At 34.0% G+C, this 24313-nt stretch overlaps 2 protein-coding genes across 2 annotated transcripts in view; both read right to left on the reverse strand.

Moving 5' to 3' along the window:
• The window catches only part of LOC106457082 (casein kinase I-like), a gene marked incomplete in the record, with an annotated part of 36159 nt that extends 23290 nt beyond the window's left edge, over window positions 1-12869 (reverse strand). Inside the window, 4 exon segments of the mRNA XM_022382900.1 lie at window positions 2717-2865; window positions 8340-8450; window positions 12401-12478; window positions 12653-12869. Of these exon segments, the coding sequence (XP_022238608.1) occupies window positions 2717-2865; window positions 8340-8450; window positions 12401-12478; window positions 12653-12662 (348 nt within the window).
• A 7714-nt stretch (window positions 12870-20583) lies between these two features.
• The window catches only part of LOC106457083, a 25275-nt gene continuing 21545 nt past the window's right edge, over window positions 20584-24313 (reverse strand). Inside the window, exon 3 of the mRNA XM_013916465.2 lies at window positions 20584-23401. Within this exon, the coding sequence (XP_013771919.1) occupies window positions 23052-23401 (350 nt within the window). The 3' untranslated portion in view covers window positions 20584-23051. The remainder of the gene's footprint in view (window positions 23402-24313) is intronic.

A 24313-nucleotide genomic window follows, 5' to 3' on the forward strand; every position in this document is an offset into this window, starting at 1 on the left:
ACAGCGTACTTCTTAGGGGGGGGGGGGGAGTTGTCACAGCCTGAAATATATTCAGAGATCCAGCAAAAAAGGTTTGAGAACCCCTGTTATAACACACAGTGAGAAGTATACAATGGTGAATGTACAAGATGCCAAAGTAAAAAAGCCTTACTTCTACAAAATATGATTCTATAAACTACTTATAAAGTTTTTACATGGACATTTATCTTCAGAATTCTTTAACCATTTTTGTGTTTGGATTAATTAACTTTTTTATACCCATACTTTTTTGTGGATTCTGAAGGAATTATTTTCATGATGTTTTTTTAAGATTATCACCATAACTTATAAAATTTCAATTTTCTTAATTTTGTTTTTCCCTTAAGCATCAGGGATACCCACATGAAGCATTGTTGAGTAAATAGCCTCAAACCTCTCCCTGTTGAACATTTGGTGATAGAAGGATATGTAGAGAGACTGGTTGGAGACGAAGTAATCTTGAATGCTAGGTTCTTTGTCAATGCCCACTGACATTGTCATCACAAGAAACTTCAGCAGCTCATAGTGGGTAAAGAGTGTCCAGTTCAAATACCTCAACCGTTTCTGAGCAGGCATTTTCTTTGAAACTTGTGCTTTGATGTACCCATTGACAGCAGTGATGAGACTGTTACTTGCATCTTCTGTAAACAGAACTCTGAAACAGTCAAGGGGTGTTATCATTGATGTCGACATGTACACCAGGGTCATGTCTGTTCTTTGGCAAAACTCAAAGTCATTATTTGTGGCTGACCTATATTCCAGATCTACTACAGCCCAATTATTATAGATATATCTAGATCTAAGGGGTGGATCAAATCTAGTTGGGGCTTTGTACCACTGATTCCTGGTTGGGGCAAGCCCCCCCTTTGATCAGCTGATTGAGAATCACTGGAACTGGTTCTCGATGACTATTCTGAGATGCTTTCATCGGTAATCTCTTCCAAAGTCAAATTCAGAATCACCATTGTCATCACTTCCTCCATCATCTAACTGACTGAATACACTCATTGCTTGTTCAGCAGTAACACATTTCAGTGGCCTCTTTCCGCTCACCATCATTTGTTTAACAATTGATAGAAACAAATTGTTAGACTTCACAGGAAAACATGAAAAAAATTGGTCTCAAACACAACTTGTTGATTTGAAATTTGTTTCAAAACAAATGACAACACTTCATGGAATTTATGGTCTATTTACAAAAGGTGAATAATAACATGGTTTAGATTAGTTTTCAGCCAAAGAGACATAAATGTTATTGAACATTGTCATCATCCAATAGGTAAATCTGGATTTTTGGCCTGATACTGGCAGTGTCCACTCAGGTTTAAAAAGAGTTAAGAAACATACTTAATTCCAACTTTCTTTGTATGATGTACAATACTTAAGTGACCGAAGTTAAATGTAGAGGTGTAAAAAATACCATAAAACTGAAAATAACAAACTTCAAAATTACAATAAGTAACAAAAATAATTATTAGTACTGTATCTTCAATTTTTTTTCCCATTACAAAAACTAAAAGGAAGTCCAGTTATTTATTACACAAAAATACACAACAAGCTCACAATCTGAGAAGACAGTAAGATGAATATGGTTTATTGAAAGCAAATTTCATAATGACAATCACAAACTTTGGAATTCTCAACTCTATTCACTACAGTAAAGTTATCAGTTTCAACTTCAACATTCCAGACATTTGACACGTGATGAATTACACTCAACATACTTCCTAGTTTTATTGTCATGTATTATTTTATTCTAAAAGATCGCCACCTAGTAATGCATTGTGCATACTTGTTGGTCAGCAAGAAAACTTGTGTACAGTAAATGAATAGTTACTTTTCGGATTTACATCACATCAGTGTATCTAAAAAAAATCCCCTATTCTAAATACAGGTTTCAAAATACATTCAATTTGATTTTATGGATATTCTCTCAGCTTCTGCTAAAGAGGATATTAAAATTTTTCTTTAATTAGATAATACTTCATTCTATGTAAGGTAAAAAACATTGTTAGTTTCTTTGAGACAGTAAACTTCAAACTACAAGGATTGGCAGATTTTTAAAACATTTGTAGATTATATTATGAAACATATTTAGCAGGTTTCATAAATTTCAAAACCTTGTTCTTAATATAAGGTTTCAAAACTGAGCACATTGAGATACCTTTACTCATAACAAAAGTGCTACCCTTCACAATAAGCTACTAATCTAAGTTTTATCTTCCAAAGATAACATTTTAGATTCATAAAGACAAAGATAACCATCCTCTTAGACAAACCATACCTATAAGTCAGGTTTTATCTAATAAAATTTAATATTTTATTTTTATTTTTCAAGTTACTGATGTTATTCCCAAAACTAAGTGTCCATTTACTGAATAAAAGTTTCAGAGCATGTGAGTTCACTACATATAGGTGGGTATTCACTAGATAAAGACAACACAAGCTATTAAGATAAAAGAAAATTACAGGTGAAACTAACTTAATAGATTTGAAAGATTAATGCAATTACAGATTCCACAATATGTTTTCTGACTGTCACAATGAAACTGGTCATCAAACTTTAAGCTTAATTTTTAACTGATGCTCGTATTAGATGATTTGTGATCAACACATCTAAAAATATAAAATTACAGAAACATTATGTAGATGTCAAAAGTAAACTTTGTGGTTTGAAACAAACTTTAAAGAATCTTACCAATTGATCAGCTAGAAGTAAAACAGTTTTCAGACTAAATTTTCTATTACAGAAATTGAACAGATCTTCTAAACTGGGCCCCAAAAGTTCCATTACCATAACATTGTAATCTCCTTCTGAACCACACCACTTGATGATAGGGATTCCCACTGAAAATTCAATGATGTTTAAAACAAAATAATAAGCAGTAGCTTATTGTTCATAAAACTTATCTTACAGCAGAATCTTGAACACATATAATGCTTACACAGCTTACTTTTATCATTTTTCTATAACATATTTTGTATGAATCATCACTACGATAAATACACTTGTTCGTGAAAGGAATACTAACAAAACACACAAAAATAAGTACCATTAATAACAAAACTTTTCTTTCAAGCACATTTTTACACAAAACAAACTTGTTTACAAAAGTAAACTCAATCACTTGATGTACACGCAAAATAAATTAAAAATGTACAAGAAAACGTAGCAAATTAACAATATACTATTTCTTACAATGAATGAAAGTTTTTCAATTTGTTAGATTTATAATCAACCTTCATAACTATATCTGATATTGTGTAAATGTGTAAAATTTATTCGACTAGGAATTTCACAAAAATAATGTACTCCACTTTTCAGTCTTAGTGTTGACATTGTTTATTCATGCACTATTGTTTCAAATAGTGTTCCTTTTAAATGTTTGAGTCAGTGCTGTTTTTGGACATTTGTTTTAGTAATGAAAAAAAATCAATACCAGAATTGGTCACATTAATAAGGTGAAAAAAGAACTTATTATGAAGCATTCATACTTTATAAGAGCAACATATTTTGCAATAATTTTAGAAAAGCACTTCCACTGACTGCAGTTTTGCTAAACAAAATTAAAATACATGTATACAGTAAATTTTTAAATTTTAACATTTTCCTTACCTGAAAATGTATTTCAGATAGATATTCATCTCTCTGCAACACAAGGAGCTATTATTTTGCACACAATGCCATGTAAATTCCTGCACATGCCACCAACCTTGAACAAAGCTCCTACCCTTACACATGTCAGCGTATACTGTACTAGCCTATGATGTAATCACCATTAGACTATAGTCCACTACCAAAAGGAGAGCATCACATCCTTTATGCACAAACCCTATGAGCAATAGTATGTGAACACAAACTCATTATTGATGATGTAAAACAAATGCACTGGAAGTGGGGAGGAGGCACAAAGAGGCGAGTATCTATCTGAAATGCATTTAAGTAAGGAAAATGTTAACTTAAAAAAAAATGCTATTCACCTCTCTTCACTACAAAGAACCAGAATCCTACACTGAAGATGGTGAAGGAGCTGGTGTAGAGAAATTAAAAAGATGAGCTTTTTTTCTTGAAAACAATGTTAGATTGGGAAAGCCCATGGAGTGTGATATTCATCTCAAGCAATGAATACCCCTCTACCAACAGAGGTGGTAGTGCAAAAGATATTGTCATAATAACCTTTTGCTGAGTCCTAATGTGTCACTAAGATGGGCAGAATAGAAGATTGCCCAATCATCCATTATCTCACAGGTAGGCAGCTAAGCATGAGTGTGTAGTGTGAGTGCAGTTATAAGTCAGGCTAGACTATATTGGACAAATATTAACCACCAGGAATGGCTTGGTTCATAATGTAGTGGGGTGTCCTATACTACACAACCAGGTAACACAGAAGCTCTACTTCCCAAATGAGGGGTTTGTCCGCTCAATCTTGTACCAGTAAGATTGCACCACTTACTGTGGAACTCTCCATACTGACTTTCTCAGCAGCTTTTGAGACTTCGGAAGCAATGGTTCTTCCGTACACAACTAAAGAAAATTTGGGGGGGGGGACACCAGAGGGATGTAGGGACCACTGCCATCAGGCACGATCATCTGGAATTAGGTCTCACACTGAGAGACAGTGCAAGCGTGAGCCAGATGTTAGGGCAGGCACACATCTGTTATTATTTTTTGTCAAGTGCAGGTACTGAGCAGGGATGGATGGGCTTAACAATTTCTGTACTTCCCCATTTGATGTGGATTTTGGATAGGGATTTCCTTGGAGGCATCATCGGCCACTTTATGGGTTCAATTGTTTCCATAATAGATGCCCACCACAGGTATCAAAACCAAGTTTTTAGTTGTATAAGCTTTCAGACTTACAGGTGAGCCACTGGAGGGTTCCACCACTGCAGCCACTGTAAAGAGCAGAGAATGGTAACTAGAGAAAGATTAAAGCCAAAGTAAGTGAAACCTCCCCATGGTGTAATGCAGCTCCTAGCATTGGTATTAATTCAGCAATATTGTTTCAATAAACCAGCGAACCTTCTTGCAAAAAGTATGGTATAAACTCTTTCTAATGATCTCTGTACCTGCAAAATGATGTCCATGGAGAAAGTAAGTTCTTAGCCTGAAATCTGGATCTCAAAATATCTGAAGAACCTTTGGAAGGACCAAATCTCTCACATATTCATTAAGTTCACCTTGTTTGAAAAGTTGTGTTTCACAAAACATTTCCAGATGAAATTGTATCAAAAGTGGAGTAGGTACACATACATCAGGTCCATGAGCAAGAGGTCTTATGGCATATTGAAGGTTTGGATGAGAAATTTCCTTTTTACTTTGAGTGTTGTAGCCTTGCACATTACGTGAGAAAAAAATTGCAGTCATCTCCGTGATTTCTAGGCTCACCCAAAACCACTGAAATTCCAAAAGGCAAAGACTTTTTCTTACCTTTTGTCCATTGTCTCAACTCTTCGACACAAATAGTCCAAACTTTGTGTGGAGCCCATGATGTCTTGGTCCCCATGTTTTAATACAAAATATGCTTAATACATTTTTTTGATGAATTCTGTAATGTTTTGCATTTGTTTCTTTACAGCATATTTACCACAAATATAACAGAATATGTTTGGGTCATTTACACAACCTATTGTTGCCATAGTGAGGAATAAGTAATATTGAAAAGAAAAAAATAATGTCAAAGTGCATGCACAAACAAATACTTTCCAGAAATGACACATCACGCAGCCTGTTAGCTGTTTATATATTAGTAGTGTGTTTCTCGTGGTTTCTAGAATGATCGATAAGACTCTCACGTCGAGATTGGTCTAAAGAAATCTATAGCTAGTGGTTGTCAACATTTTAAGCATAACAAAATGTGACCCAATTTCAATGAAAAATATTCACTTATGTAAAAGTACATATGGCATTTTGTGAAAAAATCTGTACATGATGGAGAAAAATGGATATCATTTTTGGATTCAGCAAACAGGAAGTACTGCAGAACATGTAAAAATTTCAAGATAATAAAACCATTGCTGCCCTGTGTTATCTTATTGAAAAATGGACAACAGTTATTAGACAATCCTAGTGTGAATCACCAAATGTGCAAAATTTCAACTGCTGAAATTTTTTGTTTCTTGATAAATTAAAGAATTACTATAGCTACAGAAAGGGAAATCAGAGTGAAAATGAAAACTAGCAAGTAGGTTTTCCTTGGATTTTATATACAAACTTAACATAATATGTGAAAACTAAATAGATTAAAAATTTCAGAAAAGCTATCCATCTCTGCACCAGAAAGAGATATTACCTCACATGCACTTCTGTGTAAATTCCTACACATACCACAAGCCTTGAACAAAACTTCCACTCCTTCACTTGTCAAGGCTAATTGTGCCAGCCTACAATGTAATCATTATTCTACTATAGCCCTCCACCAATAGAAGCATGACATGGATCAGGTAGTCCCACTGCTATTCTTCACAGCTTGGATTCCATAGGTATGTCTTTTGTTTTCTTTTTTTCTCCAATAATTTTTTACTGAATCTTGGGCTCCCTTGTCGCATGAGCCTTCTTCTTCTGATTCCTTTCTTTCAGCTTAGTTATCTCCTCTTTTTTCTTCCTTTTTCATTCTCATCATCTACTCATCTTCATCTCACACTGACCTTCTTCGTTCATTCTCATACTTCATTTTTCACTTGGATGCTTTCCAACACAGCCCTATCAACATTACTGGAACAACTTGCATATGCCTTTTTTAACACCTTGCCCTCAGTTTTCTTCTATCTATCTCAGTTACCTTGGTTTTTTTGTTTCTCAGGTCTCCATTGTCAGGTTTCCTTACTTTTGCCTCCCTCAATCTTTTCTCCAGAATCTCTGATTTTCTATTGGGATCATGTGGTTTTTTATTGCCATCACAAGCTGATGTAACTCTTCAGCAGTCATCTCTACTCACTTTAGTTTCTTGCTCTTGGGACCAGGGTGCCACACCAGGTTTCTCATTGTTACTATCCATGGTCTTTCCCTCCTTGAGGGTTGGATGTATTGGGTTTTGGGGGCGATTCGTTTCTGGAGCCACTCTTCAGATCCAATTCTGTGGGAGCTCTGCTCTCTCACTTTGTCCACTGGTGAACTTCCTTTGCTATAGACAGTTTAGTTCCTCAGGTACTTCTCAAGGGATTTTTCTGTACTTCTACTTCCCACCTCACCTGTTTTAATTGCCATGGGGCAATTCCTCAACACCATTCTGAGAGTTTTGTGGCCATCTTTTTACCATTCCCACAAAGATGAGAAATTGTCTGGCAAATATCAGTCTGTTTCACTTGATCAAATTTTGTTTTTTCCTCAGTATATGACAGGAATTTTCTCATTCTCCACAGTGATGGATGACCGAAGTTGGAGTCTCAGACACTTCCTCCACATCTCCCTGCCTTTCACATATTTCAGTTCTTCTGCATTGGTCAAACATTCGTTCTCAATTTTTCCCTTCAAGTTGACTACAGACCCATTTTTTTCATTACATGCAAAGGGTTTTTACTTGGAGGTCACATTTTTAAGGTCTGTTGTTTCACTATGCTATGGACATTTGGTGTCTACTTGCCCTTTACACTGTGGCTTCCCCTGTTGTGACCTCATTTCATTTCATGAGTTGTTACATTTGTGGTGGCTGGTTCAGTTCTCCCATTCAGTCTCAACTACCACACTGTACTTCATTCATTTGGATATCTCCCTCACTTTGTACATAGGGTAGATTCAGTCTACATCTTTTTCTTTGTGACATGGACCTTTTGATACCAGGGCTTTCATGTCTCCCTTGTTTTCTGCTTAAGTCTTTATTTGGGTGTTTTTTTATGAAATCCCTTGTTCCTTTTGGATGTGCCTATACATGTTCAGTCTATGAACTTGTACAATTGTCTGGGTACTGAAGAGATTTTTAGCAATTATGTATACTTACATGCCAATTAGGTTTTAATACTTTTTTTGACAAAAAAAATTACATGGTTCTTAATTTTTTTTACATAAAAAAATTCAAAACAGGTTATAAAAACATTTGCAACATGTACAGGCTTTAAGAGTATAAGTCACTATAATTAATTGAAAATTATGAGCAACTAAAATGGGATCGAAACAATAACACAGTACAATAAAAATATGTTTCCCCACCATTAATGTGGCACCATCAGTTTTATTGTACGGCATTATTTTTCTACTCCCATCTTAGCGGTTTATAATTTAAGTATATGAGATACCTCCATCACTTACACTATTACTAGTATTAATTAATTTGCATTTTGAAGCATAAAACCAAGAAATACAAGGTTTTTATCATTAGACTCACCACCTCCTTGCATCATTCTGTAGAACTTGCTCTCAATGTGCAGCTGAGGATGTTTGGTTTTGATACATTCTAGCTTAATAGCTACTTCTTCTCCAGTACTTATGTTGGTTCCTGCAAACAAAAACAATAGCAATTTAAGTATAAGATAGCAAAAAATTATGAATCTTATTCTGAAATTTAAGTTGACAGGATATGATTAAAGAAACACTCATTTAATAACAGAATATACTGTGGTGAAACAAAAACTGGATGGAACCTTGGAAAAACAATAGCCCAACTCACATTAATGGTCAAACTCAAAAGAAATCAGAGTAAAAGAAGTCAAATTCAAACAGCAAGCAAAGAGTAGCCAAAATAAGACTGAAATACAGGACACAAGATAGCTTGGCTTCTGATAATATAGATTCAAGATATTAACTCTAATCATTCTGAAAGAATTTTTACTCAAAATGTGATAAAAATGAATGAGACAAACTTAATTTCAAAATATCTAACAGAAGGCACTAATAACCAAACTGCTAAAGTATGACATCTAAGAATAGTTGCACCATAACCAAACTGCTAAAATATCACATCTAAGAATTGTTGCACCATAACCAAACTATTAAAGTGTGACATCTAAGAATTGTTGCACCATAATCCAACTACTAAAGTATGACATCTAAGAATAGTTGCACCATAATCAAACTACTAAAGTATGACATCTAAGAATTGTTGCACCATAATCAAACTACTAAAGTATGACATCTAAGAATTGTTGCACCATAACCAAACAACTTAAGTATGACATCTAAGAATTGTTGCACCATAACCAAACTACTAAAGTATGACATCTAAGAATTGTTGCACCATAACCAAACTGCTAAAGCATGACATCTAAGAATTGTTGCACCATACTACCAGGGATTAAAAAAATGAAATCAAATTATATTCATTTGAGGGAAAGCTATCAGGAAGATTACATTCCATCATGTAAAGTTGCATTTCATCATGATTTTCTTTTTATTTAATCCATAGAGTATGCTCACTTTCATTGGTCATAACTAAAGGAATACAGATGGACCATGCATTTCCAATAAGAAAATCCAACTAAAAAGATGAAATTCCTCAAGCAAAATTAAATTTTTCAAGAATGCAATATTTTAATCCCTGACAATATTAATTAATGTCCATACTAGAAGGTCCAAACTTCTGTATCAAGGAAACAACTCCAGACTGAATTACATAGGGAAAAAAAAAAAAAAATTCAAATCTCATGAACTACATCTAAGCTGAAGAAGTTGTAAATAAGGAATAACTCAAATGTGGCCATCAATCAATGAAATATTTTAAGAACTATCCTAGTTTTAGTAAGCTTACCTATGGCCCTAACTATTATTAGCCCAAATAAGAAGGTATGGTACTAGTAGATTTTAATGTAGGTTTACTACTCCTCAAAATGCACAGTATGTAAACAATGTAAAAATAAAATGATTGCTTTTATTACTATTATCCCCCTCCATTTGGAATGACCACCACTTCCAAACAAACTTTGAGTGAATGACCTAATCCAAATCAAGAATATTGAGAATACAAATTTATCAAATGCTTTATCAAATAAAGACAACTTTTTTCTTACATATCATACCAGTAGGTTCAAGTTTTGAAAGCTCCTGTATAAACCTGTTTTTTAGTTACTTTTACACCACAATTACTTATATTGCAAGCTTGTGAAATAATCTGTTTATAGATGTGGTTCCTGTTGTTAGTTTAAATTTTTCTAAAATTTATTTTGATAGGTATATAGAAATGAAGATTACATTAAATATGGAATCGATATTCAGGTTCTTTGCTTCTGAGAGTGAGGGATTACATACTGTAACCTCAATGAATAAGTGACCCGGTATTTGGCTTTTTATTGTGTTGCATCAACAGCAAGCAATCTTTAATTTACCACACAAAAACAACAACAAAGGAATACAAATTTTAAAACTGCACTGTACATTTTACTTATGATAATGGGTCAATCTGGAGTCTTAGTCTCACTGACTAACTCCATAGGTTATCTTTACGACTTCCATTCAGATACATTACAAGAAAATATAAAATCACTTTAGTGAACATCAACAAGAAACTAGCGACTATTCTGTATCTAGCATCTCTTATAATAACTGAGAAGTATATTTGTTTCAAAACAAGCCTACAACCACACCTACAATAGATTTCCAAAGATTATATTTGGTTTAACATTTTGTAAACACTGCATATTACCACAGAAATAATACAGAAGACATCTATATGAATGCAACATAATGCATCATGAGACTTATCAGTGCAAAAATAGGCTTAACATGAGTTAAAAATTAAATTATTGCTAATTGGGCACTATTATGATCAAGAGGGTCAAAAGTACAAGAAAGAACAATGATGTACAGCTATTCAACTCAGTCCTCTCACACACCACAACAATAAGTCAAGTTAAATGTATCCCATTATAACTTATATTAATTAAGGTTATGAATATAATTGTTCAGGCACTATTGATCACATTACAATGCTTTGGTGGCACTGCAGTTGGAGTACTGTGTGTTGTTTTGGTCCTTTTACTACAGGAAGATTATTATGTTGAAAAAAGTCAGAGGTGGATTTCTAGAACAAAATCTGGTTCAAATTATTTAAGTTGTTGAGAGAGGCTTAAATTTTGGACTTGGAAACAAGAATTAGAACTTATTCAAGTAACCAAAATTGTTAGGACTTTGTACAGCCTTCCTATGGTAGAAACACATTAATACTAGACTCAAGTTTTTTGGTAGCCTTGATAAAGACTTTTTCTTCTAGAAAATTATTTAGATCAAGTGTTATAAATTTGTGAAACGATTTGCCTGTTAATATGTGATGTATACTGTTTGTCTGAATTCTGTTAAAATTTTGTTGTTTAAATTTATTGATTTTAGACTATATTGGACATGGGCTAATTTTACACACTGTTAGAGGGTGAGAGGTTATCTCAATGGGTATTTAAAGAATTAAACTATTAAGTCTTACCTTTAGCAGTTCAATGCATACCTAAATCATGGTCTAATAAATGCTTTCAAAATGACCATTAGCCAATTTGTTGATTATGGATAAACGTGTGGCATGTCTTCTCATGATGTTTACAAATTATGTGTATATCACAGTATCACTATACAATTATAGAACATTTATTTTACTATACTGAGACAAAACATTCTGTTATATAATATTTATCTCTCCTGATATAATTATTAAAAGGTTTACAATGTAATCAAACATCCCACATATAATCTGGTTCACACCATAACAGTCTTTTTTCACTTAAATTTGATGATATATATAGCAACTAGACCACTACTATATGTACCATGTCCCAGCCAGCCTGATGTGCCCTGGTATTTAGCAAAAGGCCTCATTTGACAGATGTGCTTGCCATATTAGCTGGAAGGCAACTAGTCAACAACTCTCACCACAAACTCTAGGGTTTGACTGTCACTTTTATAAAGTGTGGAACACTTTTTGCACCAACGGGTCTCAAATCACAAATCCTCAGATTGAGAGTCAAGCTAGCCAACCAATAGGCCACCTTCAGTCTAGCCCTTAGAAGTTAAAGACAAAATGTAAAATTAAGGTAGTGAAAACCTATTCATGACCCTAACAATTCTGGGGACCTGAATAATATTATCTTTAATTTTTTTAGGCATAACAAATTTTGGCATTGAAGAACAAATTAATGAAAATGGCTGATCTTAAATAAACTTTTCACTAACCAGAATAAAAGGAAGATTTTAATTTTTATTCTGCCTTTAAATTTTTTGCATCTTTTCATAATAATTTGATTTCTGAAATTCTAGACCTCACATTTGTAGTTTTTATGTGGGAGTGGGGCTTAAGTTATTCTAACATTAGTTATACCTAGGCTGTTATTGTTGATGCATTTAATGATTTATGTAAACTGACAAACAGAGCAGTATAGAATTTAGAAGATAAAACTACACTTCTGTACTATATCATCAAGACAGGTAACATATCTGTAAATTGTAAATGTAACCTTTAAAATAACTTACCAAGATAGATGTCACCAAAAGAACCACTTCCTATTTTTCTTCCAAGCCTGTACTTATTCCCAACTCGAAGTTCCATAGCTACAAGTATTAGAATAAAAAAGAAAAAAGTATTATGTACTTTTTATTTTATTTCCATATAAATATTGAACTCTACAACACGGTGATGCAATGTAGTCATTACTATCAGTATCAATACCAGTGCCAAACTGATCTAATTAACGTTATAATCTTGGGAATAAGTTACATGCTTACCTTCTTTCATAAATTTCCCTCGTGGTCGGAACTTAACATTTTGTAGAAAAAAAGGAGTTCATGTATTCCGTAATAAAGCCTGGAATTTTACGAATTACCTAATTTTACATTTTTCAATCCTTTCAATGTATATATACTATGCTAACATATCCACTGCGTTATCTCCAAAAAGTCAGCCTCACAATACCCGGATTCCCTTAATTGGTAGTTCATACGACTGTTAAGTTTATCTTTTTGTCAACCAGACGGCGCAAAACCTTAACAGCTGACATAGACGCACAAACACAAATATAACACCCATCAGTTTAGTGACAGAGATAACAAAGATGAATGTAAACCAATTGACTGTAAGGTTTAATTAAGCGATAATGACTTTAGATCGATTATCTAAAAAAAAATTTAATACTCGTATTCGTAATCTAAAAAGCTTCACATAAATAAAGCAAAATACAAAAACATTTAAATGTATCATTATCTTCTTAATATATTTTAAAATTAAAGTTACCAAAATCTCGATCAGCCGGTACTTTTACATTTAGTAGCTAGAATAAGCATTTTATTTTTTAGAAGGTTGTGACAGGTGCATAATAAGGAACTTTATAGTACTCAAAATTTGCAATATCAACAGCATGTTACGTTATGAACACGTTTAGGCAAACGAAAAAGAAAAAAATTGGTTTTACTGCCCCTAATGAAAAAATTGTGTGAATACGATGTTCTTTATTTGTCGTGTAAGAATGTAGTATTTTTTTAAATATATCTATTCAAGCAATAATCAGATAATGTGGACTGATAACTTGAATATATTTTAGCGTTCCCTTTGTTTTATTTATTTGTTTATTGTTGATGACTGTGTGTGTTTGAGTTTGATGACTATCATGTATAGAAAGAATGCTATTTGTTGATGCTGTTCAAATATTTTGGAATCTTGCCTTTAAAGTGTGGCAGTATTACTGCATTTTATAGTGTTGCTCATGAGAATGCTCTTTTCCAAATGTTCATTGTAGAGAACTGGCTATAAATGCAAGTTATGTCCACATTATTGCGTTTTAGAGCGTTGTTCACGAGAATGTTCTTTTCAAATTATTCGAGGAAGTGAAAAGACCATAAGGGGAAATCCATACCTATTTTATTTTGTTGTTAATAGTAGCTTTCTTCAACAGTTAGCAACATCTTGCAATTCGTACAGAAATGATTGAATTCCACAGAAAATTGAGTGCGTTATATTAAAAAGAATTTGAATATGCAAATCAACAAATCACGTGAATACTACAGCCGATATAAAGTTACAATGGTACAACATATGTATCAGAACTATAACATTGTTGAGAGTTTCGTGAGTAGTGTGATGCCATCAAAAATTGATTGTTTTAAAGGAAAATATGTAATATCTATTTTTGATGCAAAATATTCAAGCACTCAGACAATAAAGATGTATTCAAATCGGATTTAAAATTTCCAGGACGGGGATATTCCTTGTACTTTATGGCATTGGAAAAACAGCGTCTATGAATTTTTGTGCGATCGGAATGTTGGAATAGGTGCTGGGAAGCCGTCGTCCTCGTACATTAAATGAGTTATGGAAAGCCATCAAGGGGAGGGGTGTGTTGTAGACACGACAATCTTATCACGGAGCCTTTTGAAATTAAAACTATGCTGCAGAACTGTTATCAACATGAACATTCGTCAGACAAAACTGGACTGGACGTGGCGACATCGACTGTAACAACGTGGTGAGGCTCCAAATTATTTTCATAAAATGAACTCAATCTCTGTAATATGTTGGATATTGTCACTTGAGTGGATTGTTTCAGCGTTCTATCAGTTTTAGAGATTCTCATCAGTTATCACATTGGTGATAACGTAGATACATTAAAACTACTGATTATATCTTGTTGGTTTGGTGTGATCGTTCTAGTTATTTCTGCATAAAAATCCCGAATTTTTTACACTTGCATCTGTTTTTCTTGTTATTGATTATATAATGTTCATTGGATATTTGTATTATTTTCATATTTAATTCTACGTGTCTGATTTTTTTTTAAATCGAAGAACTAATCAAATTTAATTTTTGACTTCCTGCAGTCGAACCTTCTAAGAAAATAGAGAGAGACAGAAAAAGACTGAGATGATTTAGGTCTTCAGGTGGATATGTTGTTTAAGAATATAGTTCTCATCTGCAGATACACATGATCATTATGAATTAGATCTACAGATATACCTGATCATTATGTATTAGATCTACAGATATATCTGATTATTATGTATTAGATCTACAGAATGTTCCATCACAGTATGAGAAAATGGAAGCTACTTCTGAAACCTAAATAAAATGCTTATGAGGCTTCACAGTGGATGAGGTTTAAATTGAATTCAACATTCTAACTAAAAATATTACCTTAAGTACCCCTCATCGAGTTTCATAAGAGGTAATATTTATATAACTACGTATAACGTGACAGGCTTCATGACACTTTATTTTCCCGAAAAGGGGCTGAAGGCCGCCTGGAGAGGTCATCTGTTTTAACCACTTGCACCACCTTAAGTAGTGTGTTGTCTGTCAGTCAGTCGGTAGACACAAGGGACGCTTAACGTTGCAATTCATACTGTCAGTAAAACGTGCTCATGCCACGAATCACGAGAAGAACTATGCACTCTATAAGCTACAACACGGAATGACACATGAACTTCAAAAGCAAGAAAAAATGGATTTGTTACTCTTAATTTTGGTTTTATATACTTTTGAAACAGAACACTTTCGGTGACCCTGCGTAAGTACATCTAGTATACGTCACTACAGCTAATGCAGTTACATATCTTATCGTGCTTTTAAAAAGCTGCTCTTGGAAGTGACTATCTGTTTATCATCAACGCTGAATGAACAGACTTCTTAATGGTTGTTACATTGCCTACAAGTTCTAATTAAAAGCGGCTTCCTTTAAAAAAATAAAAAATTATTGTCTAACCAGATACATTGGGTCCTTACCAGAGAACACAAATTTTCACACAAAAAATCTTAATTGAATAATATACAATATATATCATAAATTGTCATACTATTCGTAAATATAGCTTTACGTGAAGATAGTTTATCATACGTTTTTGAGAGGAACTAACAAATTAACGAGCTCAGAGATGGCCTTGGCAGGTAGGCATTTGCTTAGGACAGCAAAATATACATGAGCGTAGTAAAATATTTGTTTTATAATTTAATCCCCTAACATAATTTTGTAGCTATGCCCTTCATATAAGTCTGGTTTAGAGCAAATCCACATGGTGCTATATGCTGTGTCCACCGCAAAGAATTGGACCCTAGCGCTGTAAGTCCGATAATTTACCGCTGTTCCACTGGTGACACATTGATATCGGAATGGCGAAGAAAGGGTGTAGTTATAAGAAAATATTAAACATAGATAATTAGGTCGAACAGACTAAACAAAAGAAATTAAAGTAGGGGAAAAAGAAATATAAGAGAGAGAGTAAGACATGAGAAATAAATTAAAGAACAACCTTAAGAAAAATAAAGTACATTGATCAAAACGAAACATCGCCATAAAAAAACTCAGTCTCAGTAATGATAAAGCAATGGAAAAGCACTGTATTACATTTGAATACGTCATAGCTTATTTATCGTATCTTGAGCCGCGGTCGGCTCTTTCTTATTCTTGTATCAAGTTTCAGGGTCTAGCCTTACGCGCAAGCGCATGAGGAGTCTGTCAATACGGCAGTACAGAAACACATTTGAGAACAATCTCTTCTCCTTTGCTAGGTTTAAATGTATGCGTTTCTTGAGCATTTATCGTATACCAAATAAATAGGCGTAACTGATGTAGATGAGTTTTTCTCTGTTTGGGTGCAATGGAGATCCACGTATAAAGTACGGTGTTTCGTTTAATATTTTTTAGTAATGCTAATAAGTCTATTTAGTAGTGTTTAATCACAGAATGTCGCAGACATCACTTGCCTGGCGTTGCGTAGAGAAAATGGAAGGTAGCAAGTGGAGAGTTAGAAAAGAAACAAAAGTTCCACTGAAAAATATGTGAAGGAGGATTTTACGGCAGGCAAAGGATACGAGCATGTGAAAAACTATAATGAAAAAATAAAGAGTGATAAACTAAGGAGTGCTATGTGTTTTTTGGCAAATGGGGAATTATTCAACTTTGAAATATTGCAAAAAGAAAAAGAAAAAAAAAAAGCTGATAGTGAAAAGAACAATGAACGAATTGTTGACGATAATTACGGACTTACAACATCAAGATAAAGGATTCGTCTCCTCTTGGGGGACAGAATGTAAATATTCTTGAATAATTGTTGTTCCGCAAGAAATAAATGATAATAAAGAATAAGTTAATACGTCTAAATGACAACAGTTTTCTAGTTTATTATCTGCGTGCAGACGCGGCCCGGCATGGTTAGGGCGCTTGACTTCCCATCTCACCAACATGCTCGCCCTTTCAGCCCTGGGGGAGTTATAATATGACATTCAATCCCACTATTCGTTGGTAAAAGAGTAGCCCAAGATTTGGTGGTGGGTGGTGATGACTAGCTGCCTTCCCTCTAGTCTTTCACTACTACATTAGGGACGGTTAGCGCAGATAGCCCTCGTGTAGCTTTGCGCGAAATCAAAACAAACCAATCGAGAAGACGCCTTTCATCGCGCAGTAAAGACCGTGTTACAATGAAACTAGGCTCAGAATGTAAAATACCCCATTGTCTATCTTTGCGCGTAAACAACAATATGATGATTATCAAGTTATTAAAGTTTCAATAACTCCTACCCAGTGGCCAAATGGTATTACAGATGAAATGAGAAAACTGTTTGTACTAAAATGTTCACTGAGTAAATAAAATGTTTATAGTTTCTTAGAGCAAAAACGAAAGATAATTTGCTGTAGCCTAATAATAACCGCTATCTTGTTAACGGATAACAAACACAGGAGCCTTGGAGTTCATTCATTTAAACGAAATAGTATACATAAAATCAATCTATGTTTAAATATGAAGGAAGGAATGAGCCTATTTAAAATCCAGTGCAACGGCTCAAAATAATTTTTATATCATTTCTTACACCGTCGTTCAGTATCCACAAGAAAGATTCGTTCAATTAAAATAGCGCAGTGACTTACTTCTTTTCCTGTCATATATACCAGGTGATATCAGAGATCACTGACTGCTCTTCTAGAACAACAATCTCAGTCGGGAGACGTTAATGTGTTGGAAATCTGTGATGAACCCAAAGCATTGTCAGTAAACATCCCACCAGGGGCGATTCCAATTCATGCAGTAAAGAATATAGTAGAAAGTAAACTCATCTCTTTGTCCTCAAATGTATATATATTGCAGTGAGAATTATTCTGACATTACACGGCTGCTAATGGAGAATGAAACTAATCTCAACTAACCTGAGATCCACAATGGCTCAGGAACTTTTTGTTGGTCTGTCCATCAAAGCAATCGAGCACCAAACCGCTGAGTCATTGAACTTGAAATAACTTGTTCGAGATTCCGTTCATTAATTAAAAGTCCAAAACGGACTTTTTACTGTAAATTGTATATATATATATATTTTTTTTTTGTAGTGTAATGTTGCGGTCAGAACCTAAAAGTTTGATTTCTCATGGAAATATCAAATCTAAACCTCAAAATATATTTATTTGTGTTGCATGTAATTACAGATGTAACAGTTGTATTGACTAGAACAGTACACCTTTCCTTTAGCGCCTCGACATGTAATTAGCCAACACAATCACTATAGTATGTTTTCGTATACATTTCGTCAAGGAGAACAGAATACCTCTCTGTCAAGACTGGCAAAAACCCTAATGCCGGGACTAAATTAATCCAGTGGCGCTCTACAGCATTTGGGTATTTTCTTTTACTCTTTTATGATATATTCATGATTACAGTAACAAAGGCAGCTCGAATATGTCACATTCAACCGTTGAGAAAGTACGACGTTTTTACTTGATACTTTCAATGGTGGAATCAAATAAAAGAATTAGTATGCATCAGCTCCTAGAAGAAGCTATAAACCAATTCTAAATAAGACGAGTTCTAAGAAATTGCGATGAAACATTATAAAAGGGATCTTGTTTTCTCAAACATGGAATTATTCAATATACGACAAAGAATCTACATCCGTTTCAGCACAAGTTTATGAAAGGTTGTGTCAAAGTTTAAAGGTATTCCAAAAATTTTGTTGAATTTGTGACAATTTGCGAAAAAGTAAAATTTAAACGTCCTTGTGTAAGAGTTTGATGTTAGGTTTGTAGGGAGGATTTTTCGTCTTCCTCCCCCCAACAGTGACTCAGGGGTAAGTTTGAAGGCTTATAACGCTAAACACCGCGTTTCGATACCAGTTGTCCAGCTTTTTGCTTAACTACAAACAGAAAATAAGGCAAACAAACAAAGCCCTGAAATTGTTGCGCTTGAAATAAAGCGACAAAAAAAAAAGAGTTGCTACATTGTATAAAATGATATTACTAATCACATTTCGAAGTCGTTTTTCTACATCATAAAGCTGAACCATGCATATATTTCTTATTAAATTATCAATAAAAACACAATTACAAGTTGAGTGTGTGTGTGCGCGCGCATGTTTGCGACAATAACACTTACCAGTAATTACTTTCAAACCAGTGACCAAAAACCCAAGCCTTTTGTGATCATGCACACGAATTTTAGTCATCAACAATGAATTATCTAACTAGTTGAAAATACTGCTAGCATCCATTTTGAAGTACAAAGCTCATAAATATTCATCGTAATTTATTTTTTCTATCATTTCAATAAATTTCAGTCTGACAAAATGTATTCACCTGCATCTCACGGATTGTTTTCCAGGAAATCATCCTGACCATTTTTTTTCTTACAAAGAATACGTACAGAATAATTAATTCTGACCAAAGTAAGCTATGCACTTAGAGCTGAACTAAAAATCAACCCGGCCATCAGTACAGCCAACTCAGTATACTTTTCTTACGTTTCTGCTTATAACGATTAGAACGCATTGTTTCATCAGCCTCTCTCTTAACGATATTTTCGATCGTAATACAGAGTGACCCAGTTTCTTGCTATCGATTTTTGTGTGCAAGAGCAAAAAGGAAAGGAACAGTATATAATGCTCTTTTTGAATGTCCTGTATTTTTGATTTATTCCTATCAAAAACTATCTATATTGTATCTTTCTTATACTGTCATCTAATTGTGAATAAAAACACCTTCTGTACGTGTAGACAATTACTTCCTTGTTTATAGGGTTCTTCATGTCTGTTCCTTTGCTTACCCATGAATATTTTATATTTAGTGTTTTCGTATCATCATATTTTCACATATTTATATTTCAGTTTGTTTTTTTCTTCTTACAATTCTCCTGCTCAGATTACTTCTGTTTTTCCTTCCAGGGATTTACTTTTTTAATACTGTAAACATTCACAAGCATGTTGGAAATTTCATTGCTAATGACGTGCAGTAATTAATACATTTTAATTTAAGTATTTTATATAATAGGCTTTTTTTTCTAAAGCTATACAGTGATTAAGATATTGTGTAAATACGAAATTATTGTGATTTGATAGGGGTATTTTGAAGTATTCTATAAAAACAGCAGTTTCCAAAAAAAAACCAACTACTTTATTTATAATCCACACAGCGTCAGATATATTCTTTCTCATCTTAAAAACAAAGCATACTCCTAGACATTTGATTGTTAAAGTCTCAAAACTACAATTGTTTGAAGTTCATTTTGAAGTAGTTGTTTTTAACTTCATATTCATAACAATGCTTTAAGCAACACATGCAGATACACTTCCTGTATATATGTATTTTAGAGTAAAGCATTAAAAGTGAAAACATAGAAGACAGCAGACTTGAGACACAATTAGGCTAATTAACTGAAAACAAGTAAGAATCCCTCAAAGATTAAATTGAGTTTTTATTTATCAACTCAAATTATGTTTCATACACATATGTTATGCTGATTTCTTTCTTCCTCAGCTGGTCAAACAGCTCTTACTTGTCACCATGTAACAAATACATTTTGTATTTGATTTTAGCTATGGTATATTTTATGTCTAAAATAAACTTTTTTTTTATTAGGGTTTAGTTTTTTATCTCCTACCATTGTAATGTTTTACTATAATATATATCTGATATCCCAGTATATTTCTCTTCTTTAATATAATTATATCCTTGTCTTTCGCTTGAGTTGCATATTTATGTGTATATTGTCCATGATTCAGGACAAATGTATACAGACGCTTGAGTACGTTATACTGAAACGATTTTGATTATGTAAATCACCAAGTCGCTTGACAACCATAACAAATAAAACAGTGGGACTACATACATCAGATCTACATTTTGATATTATTTGGTGTTTGAGTATGTAACAGCCCTTTCCAACGTAAAATATTAATATACTCGAATCATAAAGCTGTGTTCAAATTGGGGAGTTTTAATCTTCAAGACGGCGATATCATTTGTACTTAATGTTATTGGAAAACCAAAGAATATGGATCAACTTGGAGTACCAGTACCACCCAGAAAGAGACCTTTAGAAAATCGTACTCTTGCTATGGTAATAAAAATCTGCCGCCTTGGAACAGTTAAAAATCCACGAACACAAACGTCAGTTGCAAAAACCATCTTTGTGACCAAGGCAACAAACAATACGCAACCTGATCAAGAAGTATATCCTTCTGTAAAAGAGACACAAGTCACATGTACATAAGTCGCTTCCACGAAATATCAGTTCAATTATCGCACACATTAAGCAGCTGGAGAATGAATAATGAATGATTAAATAGTATTAATACCAGGTGGAGAATGAAACTGGAGTTAATGCTATTTAATAAGAAAACATACTGCTCAAGTCGCTGGACGAAGCGTCTACAGAATTAAATAGTATTAATACCAGGTGGAGAATGAAACTGGAGTTAATGCTATTTAATAAGAAAACATACTGCTCAAGTCGCTGGACGAAGCGTCTACAGATTTAAATAGTATTAATACCAGGTGGAGAATGAAACTGGTGTTAATGCTATTTAATAAGAAAAAATACCGCTCAAGTCGCTGGACAAAGCGTCTACAGAATTAAATAGTATTAATACCAGGTGGAGAATGAAACTGGTGTTAATGCTATTTCATAAGAAAACATACCGCTCAAGTCGCTGAACGCAGCGTCTACAGATTTCTAAGCTACCAAATTGTTAAAACAGGTGCTGGGAAACCGTCATTTTTATACAATAGTTGAATTACGGAAAGCTATTGGGGAATAGAGGTGTTTTTGTGCATGACAGCTTTCCAACGGCACCTTTTGTAATGAAAACTACTCTACAGAGCTATTGTTAATATGCGCAGACATCAGATAGAGCACGGCTGGACGTGGCGACTTGGACTGTAGTGATATAGTGAAGATCCAAAATCTTTTAAATATAACGTAATCAGTGTCTGTAGACAACTTTTGTTCTACTGATTAGATTTAATCAGGGTCCCGAAGAAAGATTGGTATGTGGGTCGCTTAATAATTCCGTGGTGGGCAGAGCACAGATCGCCCATTGTGTAGCTTTGTGCTTAATTACAAATACACAATCTCTTAATAATAAGTTTATCCCTGCCTTTTCCAGGCCGAGAAGAAGGTGAAACTTTTAAATTATGTCACGAACAAAGGATGAATTTTCCTAAGTATAGATATTGCTTAATTAATGGTTAGGCTTAACTTATACACGAATGTATTAATTTTGACTGATGATAAATATGTACTAGATGTAAATGAGTGTGTATAAAGGTCTGTCTTTGATAGCTACATACGGTCATAATTCGTGTTTAAAATAAAACAAAATGTGAAAAAAAATTATAATCATATACTTTTATATTCTTAACACAGAAATTTACTTACACGATATATGTAGAATTTTAAGGTAACGATAATATATTTAAAAAATATTGCAATGCATAGTGATTATATGATATATTGTTATAAGTATCCTAGACCAGGTCATTACCTAACTATCACTATTTCAAATATATACATATAAAATGCCAAATTTTACCGAAAATAAACAGAGATCATACAAAACCTATTGCACCAAATAAATGACATGGGGAAATAGGGAGCGTAAGATTACTGTTTGTTCAGTTAATAAGTTGGGGGAAAAACAACATTATATGTAAATATTCCTTAGAAATAATAAAAAATGAAAAGGGGGAGAGAAAAGAATAAAACGTATTATAACGTAAGATTTAAATGTAAATCATCAGTTCTACAGAAAACACATCAAGAAGTTAGCCGTCATTTCTAACATTAAAGAGTAGAAATTCAACATTCCAAATTCACATTGACCTGTGCGTTTTACTATACATAAACGTTTGACACCGTAACTTCTTTACTGAATATATCTTTACAGCTTCTTCCTAGCACCAGTGACGTCGGGATGCTTGTTACGACGAAGGTAAAGACGGTGTTGCCGAGTGTCATATCGCTGCTTTCGACGTTCTCCGGCTGCTAGATGGCAGCACTTGTGAAAGATGGCTCCTTCGCTGGCAACGCACTGCTCAAACGTGCGCATCAATTTTTGTCCGTAATTGGGGACTTGTTCGTGGCCGTGGAACGCTATCTTGCGATTATGAGCTCTATTATAGTTACGCATGATAATTCTGGCAGCGTAAAAATTGACATAACAGTGGAAACCTTTGTCTCCAGCTATCTGGCCCAGGATACAGCACGTGACTTTCTTGTCTTTCTTCAGACCTAAAATCATAGAGTATTTCTTCTATACAACAGTTTTCCATAGAATGTTCAAAACCGACATAAAACTAACAAGTTATCATAACACCTCAAGTCACAAAAAATCTTATAATCAAACAAGATTATTTAACTCAGTGCAACATATGTTCTCTTTTCCATTACGTAGTTGACAGGTTTAATTTTTATTCTAAACCGAATCTAATAACTAGCACTTCTTACCCAATAAATAATCAAGTTTAGTTTTGTGATAAAAATACATTTTACACTGAATAGTTTGCTACCGGTAAGATTTTCTCATCCCACAAAATAATCTTACTCGATCAGGGGCGGATCCAGGTCTTTATAAGGGAGTGGTTTGTCTTCTTCCACCAGGCCATTTTTTCATTAGGTCTAAGGATACTTTTGTTTGGTATTCCATCGGTAAGTAGGGTTGCAACCCCCCCCCCCTGGATCCACCAGTGCCTATTTATTACTCTCGCCCACGGAGTGGGGGGGGGGGCGAGGATATTGCAGTCGGGTCCGTGTATGTGTCTGTTTCGCGCGTGTATCTCGAAAACTAATAGACCTATGTACACCAGCATTTTACACAAGATAGGAAGTCAATATGGAGCAATCTTCCCGAAATTTTGTCCGGATCCAACTCCGTATCCGGATTCTGGATCACTTTAAAGCATTTTTTATAATGGGGAGATAGGGTATATTCGCGGTTTTGGGTTAATAACTCTGTAAAGTTTGTACCAAGTTTCTTGGGCACATTAAGCTTAAGGCTCGTCATTACGCTACAAAAAAATTTATCCGGATCGTTGATCATTTTGGATCTGAGAAGGATTTTCAAAGTTTTCGAAGGTGAAATTTGACGTTATCCAATATAAACGCATGCAATCTCGAACAGTAGGGGCGGGGCGAGGGTATGCA

This window comes from Limulus polyphemus, unplaced genomic scaffold (assembly GCF_000517525.1).
Source record: "Limulus polyphemus unplaced genomic scaffold, Limulus_polyphemus-2.1.2 Scaffold290, whole genome shotgun sequence".
Lineage (NCBI taxonomy): Eukaryota > Metazoa > Arthropoda > Merostomata > Xiphosura > Limulidae > Limulus > Limulus polyphemus.